Raw genomic sequence first — 12,568 nt, 5'->3', positions numbered from 1 at the left:
TTTCTTGTGAATGTGTTTGTTATTTGACTATTATTCATTTAATTGAGTTAATTTTTATATTAATTTCTGAAAACACCATTATCTATCACAATTTGAACATCCAATACTATGAAATACGTTTTTGTGTAGTTGTCATGGCAACTGTTGAGCTCTAATGTAAACAAACTTTTACTTACGCTTAACGAACTTTGGAAAGCATGATATTACGATAACTATCAATAATATTGATTTATATTGAGAAAACATGCATCTATATCATAATTTCATGTTGACACAACGTAAAAATAACAAAAAAATTACCAAAATAATAGAGTAAATGGGAGAAGAAAGACGAGAGCTACAGAGAGTGGGTAGCTCATAAAATCGGCAACAGATGGCAGCATGTAGAAGCCAGATAAATCGTCAACAAAAGGCGCTAAGCTTAAAATTTCTTACGCAGTGTGGAGTAAAGTCCTTCTCCGCAGTGAAAGGTTATGAATCTGAGTAAACTAAAGTCGTTCTCCGCTGTGAAAGGGTTAATGAACATTCCAGTTCATGTTTTTGGCTATTGTGTAGCTCAGTATAGTAGCTTTAGAGAAGATTTCATTTAAATTTTGTTAATCGTTATAGTGAAGATATTAAGTAAAGGGTTTAGTTTTAGTTTTGATAAGAACTTATAGAATTAGCAATTGCACACTTATAATCAATAATATTTTCACCAGACACCTTTCTTGTACCATAACCATTGTTGTGCATGTTATTTTCATTGTAGTTTTCATGCTCATTTCTTTTCAGGGAATTACCAAAGCTATTTGTTTGATCCCAGAGTTATGTTTCTTAACCGGTCTTAAAGATGAAATGCGTGCTGACTACAGGGTCATGAAGGACATAGCTCAGTACACACGAGTCACACCTAGTGTACGACAGGCTTCAGTGAAAACATTTATTAAAAATGTCAATGGTATGTAATCTCCTAAACACCCTAACCTGTTTTATTCACTGTGTGCTGCTTATGATGGAAATATATGATGAAATTATTTATTGTCAGATGTTGAATATTTAATTAATACTATTTTTTATGTCAAAAATGCAACTAGGTCTGGTCTTTGAAGTTATGAATGTTTAAAGATAGTTACATTTCCAAACAAAACAGGGCTCTCCTGAAAGTATTCTTCCTTAGTTGAGATTGGAATTGGAATGAGATAAAAATTTAAGAATATTAACAGCTTGGTAGTAGGAAAAAATCATAGGGAAGGAAGTGGCTGAAAGATAACTTTTAGTCAATGAAAAATAAGTGTTTTACTTTTTCTGGCTTTTAAATTTGTTACTCCATAATTTTTGTTGGTAAATTCAGGCATAGTAACAGAAAATAAAAACTATTATTCAAGTACATTTAACTCCCCGTTAACACAATGGTTATGTCACTGGAGATATTGTGTTAACGGAACGTAATTTCTCCATAAGAAATAATGGTAATAGTGGGTGTTATGTTCCTGGACATTGGGAAAGTCTGTCTATTTTTAGATTTTGTTACTATGAAACTTAAACATATTGATATATTTGAAGGACACAGAAACAATAAAAACACACATTCTTACTCTAATTGTATTTATTCTATAGTAAAATAAGTTATTACCCATGTACATTTACACTGACGCATCACTCTCGTAACCACTGTCGGCTCTCTCTCTCTCTCTCTCTCTCTCTCTCTCTCTCTCTCTCTCTCTCTCTCTCTCACATTGTAAATTGCCATCAAATATTTTAGGATGTGTATATGGACACCCCAAAACTCCTGTTGGGTCTTCATTTTTAAACATTAAACTTACCCGCTGATTATATAAAAATAGCTTTAGTCTCTGACGTCCGGCAGAAATTCAAAACTCGTGGCAATCACAAATAGAGTAGACAGGTGTACACCAGCGCCCTTACGCGAGATACACAGAACTATTCCATACTTCTCCAGATCTTCTCTGCCGCCATTGCTGGCAACATCGTCGGAATTCACTCGCTAACTACCTTGGATATTGGAGTTATCTTTGGTGATGTACAATTTTTGGTTATTGGCTTTCGCTTGTCGGATTTTGCTTTCAGATTCTCTTGAAACTTTTTTGATTTGGATTATTTGGATTATTTTGACCCTTGCTTGTTTTTTTATCTCTCTTTTAACTTTTCAATATGGCCAACCCCTCTCCCTCTTATAGAATGTGTGTGAAAGGGTGTAAGACCCGGCTTCCTAAAGCCGCTGTAGATCCCCACTCAATTTGTACTAAATGAAGGGGTAAAATTTATGAGTTTGGAGATCGATGTGAAGAATGTGTTTCATTGTTTGAGAGTGAGTGGCTGGCTTTTGAGTGCTACTCTCGTAAATGAGAGAGAAACAGAGTTAGGCGTAGTTGTTCTCGTTCTAGAGAATTATCCACTTCCTGTGTCATTGAACCTAATCCTTCCCCTGTTGGGGTAGTAACAGATCCCACTACTGTATCATCTGAGCCTACACCTAAAGATATGATGACCGCGATTCAAGCCCTCGGAGTAAGGGTGGAATCGCTCGCCGCGGACAGGAATCAGCTTATATCCGACGTGAACCAATTAAAAAGTGTTAGTGCAAAAAGTGCAATAAATGTTTTCAGTGCTGTGGAGGGTGCGTCTGCTTGAGCCTGTTGTTCACCTAGCCTGAGACCTCTTCCAAGCTCCCCAACCCCTGGGAGAAGGAATGTCGATCGGCGAAAGGGAACTAGAGGCGTTAGCGCTCGGGCAGACGTCCCCTCGAGCGTACCTGTTGTCGCATCACAGGACGCTCACCCTCGCCATGGGAAAGGTGAGGTTAGTTTGTTATCTTCGGATGACACTACGCACGACAAGGGCTGGCGTCAAGCTTCCAGACCTCTGAAGAGGAAAGTGGATGCGGTAGCTCAGCGTCGCGACGCTTCGCCGCAAGAACCTGGCTGTAGCTATTGGGACAGTCCAGAGCGATTCCCTTCGTCCGTCGAGGGTTCTCCTGCTAAACGTCCTGATAGGATGTCAGAAGCTGACAAAGGTCTATTTCAGCCTGATGCGGATCTTGTTCCTGAGTCTGGTATTTCGGTTCATGCACCAACGTTTCCGTCAAACTGGTTTCCGTCTTCTGAAAACTTGGCGCGTTACCTAAGTGATGAAGAATGCGAGTGGAAGTTTCTTCACCTGTGTCACCGCATGTTAATCCTAATTGGACTATGCTGCAAGGCATGCAACAGCAGCTCTCGTCCTTTATGCAGTCTAATCAGCCCGCTGTCAGCAAGAGTGTGGTTGGCCAAGATTCCGATCGCAGGGATTTTTCACTTCTTGACTCTAAGGCGTCTAGTCTTGTCGCATGTGATGACGTTCAACCGCCTAAGCGACAAGCAGTTATACACGACTATGATCGGCGTGATAAGGTGTCTGTGTCTCTTCGAGTTTCTGATTCTCTTGATTCTACAGGTCAGGCTACCAAGTGTGACGCCTAGCGTCATCCTTCCAAGTGCGGCGATGAGCGACAGGCACCTGACGTCGAACGTCAAGCAAAGCGTGACGGCCAACGTCAGTCAGATGTTGTTCGACGTGCAGTTGGACGTGACGTCGAGCGCAAACGTAGTGAATGTCATGAGGGCGTCAGCCATTCCGAGTGTCTAGATCGCCCGCGCCGTAGTGCTGATTCTCAGGTTCGCGAGCGACGGCCTTCTGAGCGTCGAACTTTCTTTCATATTGATACTGCACGTGATAACCCTGCCTCTATGTTGGACAGTGGTTTGTCTCGTAAGGAGTCTCCTATTTTTCTGCAAGATACTGCTACGACAGTTTAAAGTTATTGCGGAGGAAGAACCTGATGATCACTTTTCCCCGGATGAACTTTTGGATGATTTCTCTGAGGGAGAAGAGCCGAAAACACCTCGCCACTCTGTCGATCTTAAAAAGATTATGAAAGTCTTTACAGAAGCTTTTCTGGACCATTTCGTGCCTGTGGCCCCACGTTCACCTCCTTCAGAGTTTACCTTAGGGAAAGCAGCGAAAGAATTGCTGTTCACTAAGATGGTACTATCTCGTTCTTCGAAGAGAGCATTAAGGTTGATGGGTACTTGGATGCAGTCCAAAAAAGACTTAGGCAAGTCAGCCTTCGCTTTTCCCCCAGCCAGATTAGCGTCTAGGTCTAGTGTATGGTACGAGACAGGAGAAGTTCTCAGCTTGGGAGTTCCTGCCTCTGCCCAGGGGGACTTGTCAAGCCTGGTAGACTCTCCTCGTTGTCTGGCCATGAGAAGGACTAAGATTTTGTGGTCGATGTCTGAGTTTCATCATCTCCTCAAAGGTATCTACAGAGCATTCGAAATGTTCAACTTTCTCTATTGAACTCAACGACTACGTCCAGAAGACAAAGTTCTCTATGGAGACTCAGAAGACTGTGCTTGCAGCAGTAAGTAGAGGCGACTGGATGGTCTCGTTAGACCTCCAGGACGCTTACTTTCATGTCCCGATCCAAGTTTCAAGTGTTACCTGAGGTTCATGTACAGGAAGGAGGTCTTTCAGTTTTGGGCCCTGTGTTTCGGCCTCAGCACCACCCCTCTAGTCTTCACAAAGATCATGTTGAATGTAGTGAGTATGCTCCACTCAAGAGGCATCAGAGCCTCCTTGTACCTGGACGATTGGCTTCTCAAAGCTCCCTCCTTCAATCGCTGTCTGGAGGATCTATGTCTGACATCGAGTCTGTCAGAAGAGTTGGGTCTTATGGTAAACTCAAAGAAGTCCCAATTGATTCCATCCCAGAAGATTCTCTATTTAGGGATGGAGATTCGGAGTCTAGCTTTTCGGGCTTTTCCGTCACTCTTAAGGATACAGCAAGCCCTCCTAAAGCTTTGTACTTTTCTAAAGAAAAACGTTTGTTCGGTAAGAGAGTGGATGAGTCTACTGGGAACCCTCTCCTCACTAGAACAGTTCATTTCCTTGGGAAGGCTAAAACTCCAGCCTCCTTCAATTCCACCTCAGTTCCCATTGGAACATAGAGGAGAGTCTCGAGACGGAAAGCATTCCTCTTACGGAACCGATAAGAAAGTGTCTACAGTGGTGGAACGACCTAGCCAAGCTCCAGGAAGGTCTCTCCTTGGTGCAAAGGAGCCCAGACCTTGTGTTGTTTTCTGATGCCTCGGACTCGGGGTGGGGAGCAACACTGGGCAAATCAGAGATCTCAGGCCTGTGGACAAAGGAACAGGAGAGCCTCTACATCAACCAGAAGGAGCTGTTGGCAGTCCTGTTGGCCCTCAAGGGTTTCGAAGGCTTAGTGTTAAACAAAATAGTGCAAGTCAATGCCGACAACACCACAGCATTGGCATACATAGCGAAACCGGGCGGGACTCACTCGAAGTCACTTTACGAGACAGCAAGGACCATTCTCATTTGGGCGAAAGAAAGAAAGGTAACCTTGTTTACAAGATTCATACAGGGAGAAAAGAACGTGATGGCAGACAGCCTCAGCAGGAGGAATCAAGTTCTGCCCACGGAGTGGACTTTGCATCTGGAATTATGCGAGAAACTTTGGCGGATTTGGGGTCGTCCATCCATAGACCTGTTCGCGACCTAAAAAACGAAAAGGCTGGATACATACTGCTCACCAGTTCCGGATCCCGAAGCGACGCACATAAACGCTTTCCTGATGGATTGGTCTCACCTGGATGTGTACGCGTTCCCACCATTCAAAGTGCTGTACAAGGTGTTTCAAAAGTTTGCGTCTCACGATGGAACCAGGTTAACTCTAGTGGCTCCCTTTTGGCCGTCAAGAGGATGGTTCACAGAGGTACTGGAATGGATGGTGGACGTTCCAAGAAGCCTCCCATTGAGAATAGATCTTCTCAAACAACCTCATTTGGTAGGACACCATCTAAACCTCCAAGCTCTACGTCTAACTTCCTTCAGACTATCGAAAAACTCGCAAGAGCTAGAGGATTTTCGAAGGAGGCAGCTAGGGCCATCACTAGAGCAAGGAGGACTTCTACCATCAAGGTCTATCAGTCCAAGTGGGAGGTTTTTAGAGAATGATGTAGAGCTAACTCAGTTTCTTCATCCAGTACCTCTGTAACGCAAATTGCCGATTTCTTCTTAGAGCTTAGAAGAAAACACAACTTTTCCTCCTCGACCATCAAGAGGTACAGGAGTAAGTTGGCAGCTGTCTTCAGACACAGAAATTTAGACCTTTCAAATAATAAAGACCTTCAAAATCTTCTCAGATCATTTGAGACTTCTAAGAAGTGTCAATAAGAGTCACCAGCCTGTAATTTAGATTTTTTAAAATTCCTCATGAAGGACAGATTTGAGCCTTTACACTCAGCTTCTCTTAAAGATCTGGCAACAGCTAAGAGAGTTAGTGAAGTTCACACCTTTAGCAAGATTATTGGCTTTAGAGACAGAAAAGCAATATGCTCCTTACAGCTTGGATTCCTGGCCAAGAACAAATGTCCTTCTCATCCGTGGCCAAAATCTTTTGAGGTCACTAACCTCTCTGATGTGGTTGGTGTAGAGTTGGAGAAAGTCCTGTGTCCTGTTAGAGCACTTAAGTTCTATTTGGACAGAACTAAAGATTTAAGAGGCAATTGAGAAGCTCTTTGGTGCGTAGTCAGGAAACCTTCGTTACCTATGTCTAAAAACGCCCTATCATTTTATAATACTTTTAATTAGAGGCTCACTCACACTGCGGTAAGACAGACCTCAAGCTGCTGAAAGTGAAAACGCATAAAGTTAGAGCTGTGGCAACTTCTGTAGCTTTTAAACAAAATCGTTCTCTGCAAAGCATCATGGACACAACCTTTTGGAGTAGTAAATCTGTGTTCGCCTCGCATTACTTGAAACGTGTCCAGACTCTTTACGAGGACTGCTACACTTTGGGACCATTCGTAGCAGCGAGTGCAGTAGTGGGTGAAGGATCTACCACTACGTTCCCCTAATCCCTAGTACCCTTTTTCTTCTCTTGGAACTTTTATATGTTTTTATGGTTGTTTGTGGAGATTGGTCGACAGTCTTCCGCAATCTTTGATTTAGTCAGGTGGTCATTTTGTTCCTTGAGAGTGCCCGGAACAAGGGTATTAGTTGAGGTCCTGTCAGCATAGAGGTCTTCAGCCCCCTGGGTGGTTCGCTGGATCTCATAAGGAAAGCGGACATAATGAGGCAGAGAATCATTGGTCAGCTTCCTTATCAGGTACGAACCCTTAAGCTTGTTTTGATTAACTCTTAAGTAATATTCCAACAATGTAGCTGTCTCTAACCCTCCACCAAGGGTGACAATCAGCTATTTTTATATAACCAGCGGGTAAGTTTGTTTAAAAATTATATTTTCATAATAAAATAAATTTTTGAACATACTTACCCGCTGGTTATTTAACCTTTATTCCCACCCTCCTCCCCTCTAGAGACCTATGGGCTTGGAAGATCTGGAGAAGTATGGAATAGTTACGTGTATCTCGCGTGAGGGCGCTGGTGTACACCTGGCTACTCTATCTGCGATTGCCGCGAGTTTTGAATTTCTGCCGGACGTCAGAGACTAAAGCTATTTTTATATAACCAGCAGGTAAGTATGTTAAAAAATTTATTTTATTATGAAAATACAATTTTACAGAACAAGCCAATTTTTATACTTGTGATTTTAACGATGACTTACTCAAAATAGACAATAAGATGAAAAAACTTTTAACTAATCTTAAGCTACAGCAGCTCATTACAAATCCCACCAGGATAAGTTGCAACTCAGCTTCTCTGATTGGTTTATTTATTACCCATTATAAAGAAATGGTAGTTCAATCCGACTTTGTCCCAAGCCTATTCGGAGACCACGAAGCCATTATAGTTTCTCTAAATTTATGTAAGCCCAAAAGATTACCAATTTTTAAAACTTTCCGATGCCTCAAGAATTACTCACACGAGAAAATTTGTAATTTACTTATAATCAAAGCACAGATTCTGAATGATGTCCTCAACACTGACCAGACAAAAATCCAAGTACCAATTGTAAGTAACGTTCTAAGCAAATGTATTACAACTGTGTTCCCGTAGTAACAAAAGAAATTATGCATCCTGCAGCACCTTGGATAACAGATACCTTGAAGGAAAATATAAAAGAGAGGGGCAAATTGCAAAATGATGTTAAGAGGGATAGAAATACTTTAGTTTTAAGAAATGATTATAAAGATAAGGAGAATGTAAACATTGAAATAGCTGAGACTAGGAAACATTATTATAAGGAAATATTAAAAATTAATAGAAAAAAATCCTTCTACTTCTTGGAAAATAGTCAATACATTGCTTTTCGATAATTGTAAGAGTGAGTCTCAATTAGATACCGAAGATTTAGCTTAAAAAGTGGAGAGATTCATAGAGAATTTTGCAGTTGTTGGAAGGGAAACGTATGAAAGAACTCGAGAGAAAATGGCTGGGAACAACGATAATCAACAAATTAGCAAACAAAATATTTTTAGTAATAATAACCTGAATTCTTTTAAACCATCTCCAGTTGACTGTAATACTGTTATTTTAACCGTCAAGTCTCAAAAGACTCCAGTGCTTATGGGTACGATGGCATCTCACTTCACTTTATAAGAGATATGCTGTATATAATTGTATTTTATATTACTGTAATTATTAACACATCAATTGTAACAAATGCCTACCCTAAAATTTGGAAAAAGACTCATGTTGTTCCTTATTTTAAAAGTGGTGATGGAGATGGAATTTCGAATTATAGGCCAATTTCTTTACTTCCATTATTATTGAAAATGTTAGAAAAGAATCATAGTAAATCGATTATCTGAATACCTAGAAACAAATAACCTTGTTTCCAGCAGTCAGTATGGATTCAGACCCAAACTATCAACTGAGATGGCACTATTGAAAATATCCGATAAAATATATGATAATAAAAACAAAAAAATCACTGCTATTGCTCTTAGATCTATCGAAAGCCTTTGATAGCATGAATCATACTATTTTACTTTAATAAATGTCAAATACATAATGATGATCCTTTATTGTTTGCAGATTATTTAAGTAATCGGTCACAGTCTGTCCTACTGGGAAATGTAATTTCTTCTCAGAAAAATATAGAACTTGGTGTACCTCAAGGGTCACTTTCATGGCCCAATTTTATTTATTTTGTATGTAAATGACCTTAAAGATTTTTTAGGAGATTGTTTTATAGTAAAATATGCTGATGACACTCGCATCTTAATTGAGGGCGAATTTGACTGCTTAGAAGATTTGATAAGAATAGCTGAAGAAGTATTGAATAGGGCAAAATCATATTTTCAAATGAATGGCTCATTACTGAATGAGAACAAAACCCAGTGTATATTCATAGGCTCTAGGCACTATATATCTGAAATAAATGATAACATTCATAAAAACTTTATTGGAACCATTATTAAACCCACGAAATCTGTAAAGAATTGGGGTTTGTTCCGTAACCGAAATACAAACCACGCTATTTACATTGGGTTTACCTTTTAGCGCAGCTGAAATGGCGAGCCATTAGAATTTAACGAGGGTGTATTACCCCCGCCCTAGTTAGCGGGGGGGGGGGAGTGGTAGCTAGCTACCCCTCCCCCCCTCACACACAGGTGAATGCTCACTTTCACTTTTGGCTCGGACTGGATAGACGTCTCTGTCTTGGTCCTCGCTTGGCAGCCATTGTTTGTTTTGTCTTTACTTAATCGCTTACTTTTCCTTTACAGTACTCAATATATTGTAAACATGTTTTCATGTTTGTACTGTATATATATTTGAGTATAGAAATCAGTAAGTTTAATTTTCAGAGTTGTGTGTGTAGTGTACGATATCTCCGTGGAGTCCTTGGCAGTTAGGCCACCACGGCGTAATTTTATGGGTTGCGATCGAGTTTGACTTCGGTCTTTCTCTCTCTCTCTCTCTCTCTTGAGGTCGTTCCCCCTTTTACTACGTGTTACTACGCCCTTGTAGCTTCCTTCCCGTGTGGGGGGGGGGGGGGGTTGCTACGCCGTACGTTTTGTCTAAATTAGTTTATGAATCTAATTGTAGTTGTTAATTTTTTTCAGCTTGTAGAACGATTCCTTTAGGGGTTTTCGTTCTTTCTTTAGTGTTCATTCTTTTTTAAATTACATAATTACATAGTTTCATAATTATAATTGTCATAATTCTATTTTGGTTACAGCTCTCCTTCCATGAGTGTAAGTGGTTGTGAGGGCACGTGCCTGTTGTGAAATTCTTGTTTCCTTTCCCTCGGGATTCCTCTTCGGAGCCTTCCCGGGGGAATGAATGTGTACTAATGTTTTTTTATTTCTATTTTTTTACAGTTACCGATCTAGTTCGTTTCTGTAATGTGGCCCGGTGTGAGCTGTCTTGTGGAGGCCTGGGGATTCGGCTGTTGCTGCCTCCCCTTTGGTTTTTCGTCAGGGGCGTGTCTCCTTCTACTGGAAGTACTCCCGTGACGATTGACAGCTCTCCAGTTCATTTTAGAACTCGGGAGGCTTGCCTCCTTGGGTGGGTAACTTTCCTTCCGAGGGAAGTTTTTCCTGTCCAGGCTTGAGTTTTTCCCCTTTTAGGGGTTCTTCTCTTGCCTTTTTTTCGTGCGACTATGCTCTTGGTGCTGAGCGGTCACACCTGCAGTTTCGCTCAAGGGGCTGGGCAACTGCAGGAGCCCCTCTTCGGAGGATTGCTCCTTTTAGGTCACTGGCTGACCAGTCTCTTCTACAAAGTGTTTCTCTTTCGTTCGCGAGAGTGTACACTCATAGAGACTCCTCTTCGGAGTATTCTTCTGCTGCTGTTGCTGTTGGCCTCCTTCGCCGTAAGGCTCACCGTCCGCCTCGTCGTAAGGGCCTCTTATCCCCCTATAAGGGGGCTAAGAGGCGCCTTTTTGATTCTACGTTTGCAGCCTACAACTCCTTCATCCGCCCTGATGCAGATGGACAAGATGGACAACGGTCTTCCCGACGGACAACGGTCTTCCCGACGGACAACGGTCTTCCCGACGGACAACGGTCTTCCCGACGGACAACGGTCTTCCGACGGACAACAGTCTCCTGGCGGATAGGAACTGTCTTCCGGCCTGCTCCTGCTCACAGTTAGCGCTCAGGCGCTGTCCTGCTCATCAGCGCTTTCTGATCGCTAGCGCTCTCCTGTTCGCCAACGCTCTCCTGCTCGTCGGCGCTCTCCTGATGTTCGCTCATATAATTTTTTTTTTTCATTTATTTATTTTTTTTTCCTTATCAATTGAATTATTGATAATCTGACTCATTGGGCTGGTAAAACTCCTTCTTTTAATAATAATAATAATGATGTTCGCCCTCCTCGCCAGCGCTCCCCTGCTCATCAGCTCTCTTCTGAGCGTCAGCGCTCATTTGAGGATCATCGCCCTGCGGTCTCTGTCCATCCTACAGTTCTTGCTGAGCTCCCTGCTCGCCATCAGTCTTCTGACTCTGTGGCTACGCGACATCGTTCAGCGCGTGTGTCAAAAGCACATGTTCGCCAACGCACCAGCGATCATCCTGTTCCTGCTCGTGAACGTGCCGCGCCAACTGTCCTTTCACAGGACACGCGTCGACCTCCTGCTCGCCAGCGTTCATCTGCTCGCCAGCGCGCACAGGCGATTTTAGCATCGCCTATTCTCCAGCGTTCTCCCACGCGTCAACGATCGCCTACACGCCAGCGTTCACCTGCTCGCCAGCTTTCACCTGCTCGTCAGCACGCACAAGCGATTTTAGTATCGCCTATTCACCAGCGTTCTACGCGTCAGCGATCACCTGTATCTCGGCGACCTCCGGACCGCCCGCGTGTGTTACAGCCTGCGCGCCAACGTTCTCCAACGCTTCTGAAGGGACATGGTTCGCTAGCTACTAGCTTGCCATCGCGCGATCGCTCACCTGCGCATGCTGATCGCTATCGCTCGCTAACGCGTCGCCGTGCCACAACGCGCTATTGTCTACCTGCGCGTCAGCGCTCACCAGCTCATCACCGATCGCCTGTTGATCCACATCGCCAGAGGTCTTCCTCACCCACGCGGCAGCGCGTTTCCTCGCCATCGCGCCAACGCTTGCGTTCGCCGCCTCGGACACGCTCTCATTCACCTGCCCACCCTAGTGCCCACTCGCCCGCGGGACCACTCGCTTGCGCGACCGCGCAGCCGCGCTCCCTCGCGCGACCATCGTTCGCGGCGAACTCCGCAGCCGGGGGTAGCAGCAGGAACTCATGTTCCTAGACAACGCTCGAGATCGCCTCCACCCAAACACAGGTTGGTAGTGCAGGACAAGGATACCACTGAGGAGAGGTTAGTACACCATTCTCCCCACCTTCTTTTCAGGCAGCTACTGTGGTGTCCACTCCAAAGGATCGCCCGATCCCTTTCCCTTTAGGAGGATTTCGGACTCTGTGTCCTTGGAGCAGCAGACTTGGTTTGGTCCTCTGGCGCGGGCGTTAGTGAGGGTTATGAAACCAGCACTCGCCGACCAGGGTAACAAACCAACGGCTGTCTCTCCTACGCTGAAGAGAAAGAGAGGAGTGGACTTCGTGGTGACTTCCCCCAGGGCGAAGTTGGTCCCCAAGAGGTCGGTCGCGAAGGCCCCTTCTCCTGCTC

General features: G+C 43.5%; 1 protein-coding gene across 1 annotated transcript in view; it reads left to right on the top strand.

Moving 5' to 3' along the window:
• The window catches only part of AGO3 (Argonaute 3), a 431,904-nt gene that overhangs the window by 261,854 nt on the left and 157,482 nt on the right, over positions 1-12,568 (top strand). The window contains exon 12 of the mRNA XM_068374249.1: positions 775-940. Coding sequence (XP_068230350.1) covers positions 775-940 — 166 coding nt within the window. The remainder of the gene's footprint in view (positions 1-774; positions 941-12,568) is intronic.

This window comes from Palaemon carinicauda, chromosome 5 (assembly GCF_036898095.1).
Source record: "Palaemon carinicauda isolate YSFRI2023 chromosome 5, ASM3689809v2, whole genome shotgun sequence".
Taxonomy (NCBI): domain Eukaryota; kingdom Metazoa; phylum Arthropoda; class Malacostraca; order Decapoda; family Palaemonidae; genus Palaemon; species Palaemon carinicauda.
Note: the sequence above shows the minus strand (reverse complement) of the source record. Positions and strands in the feature narration are given on the sequence as shown.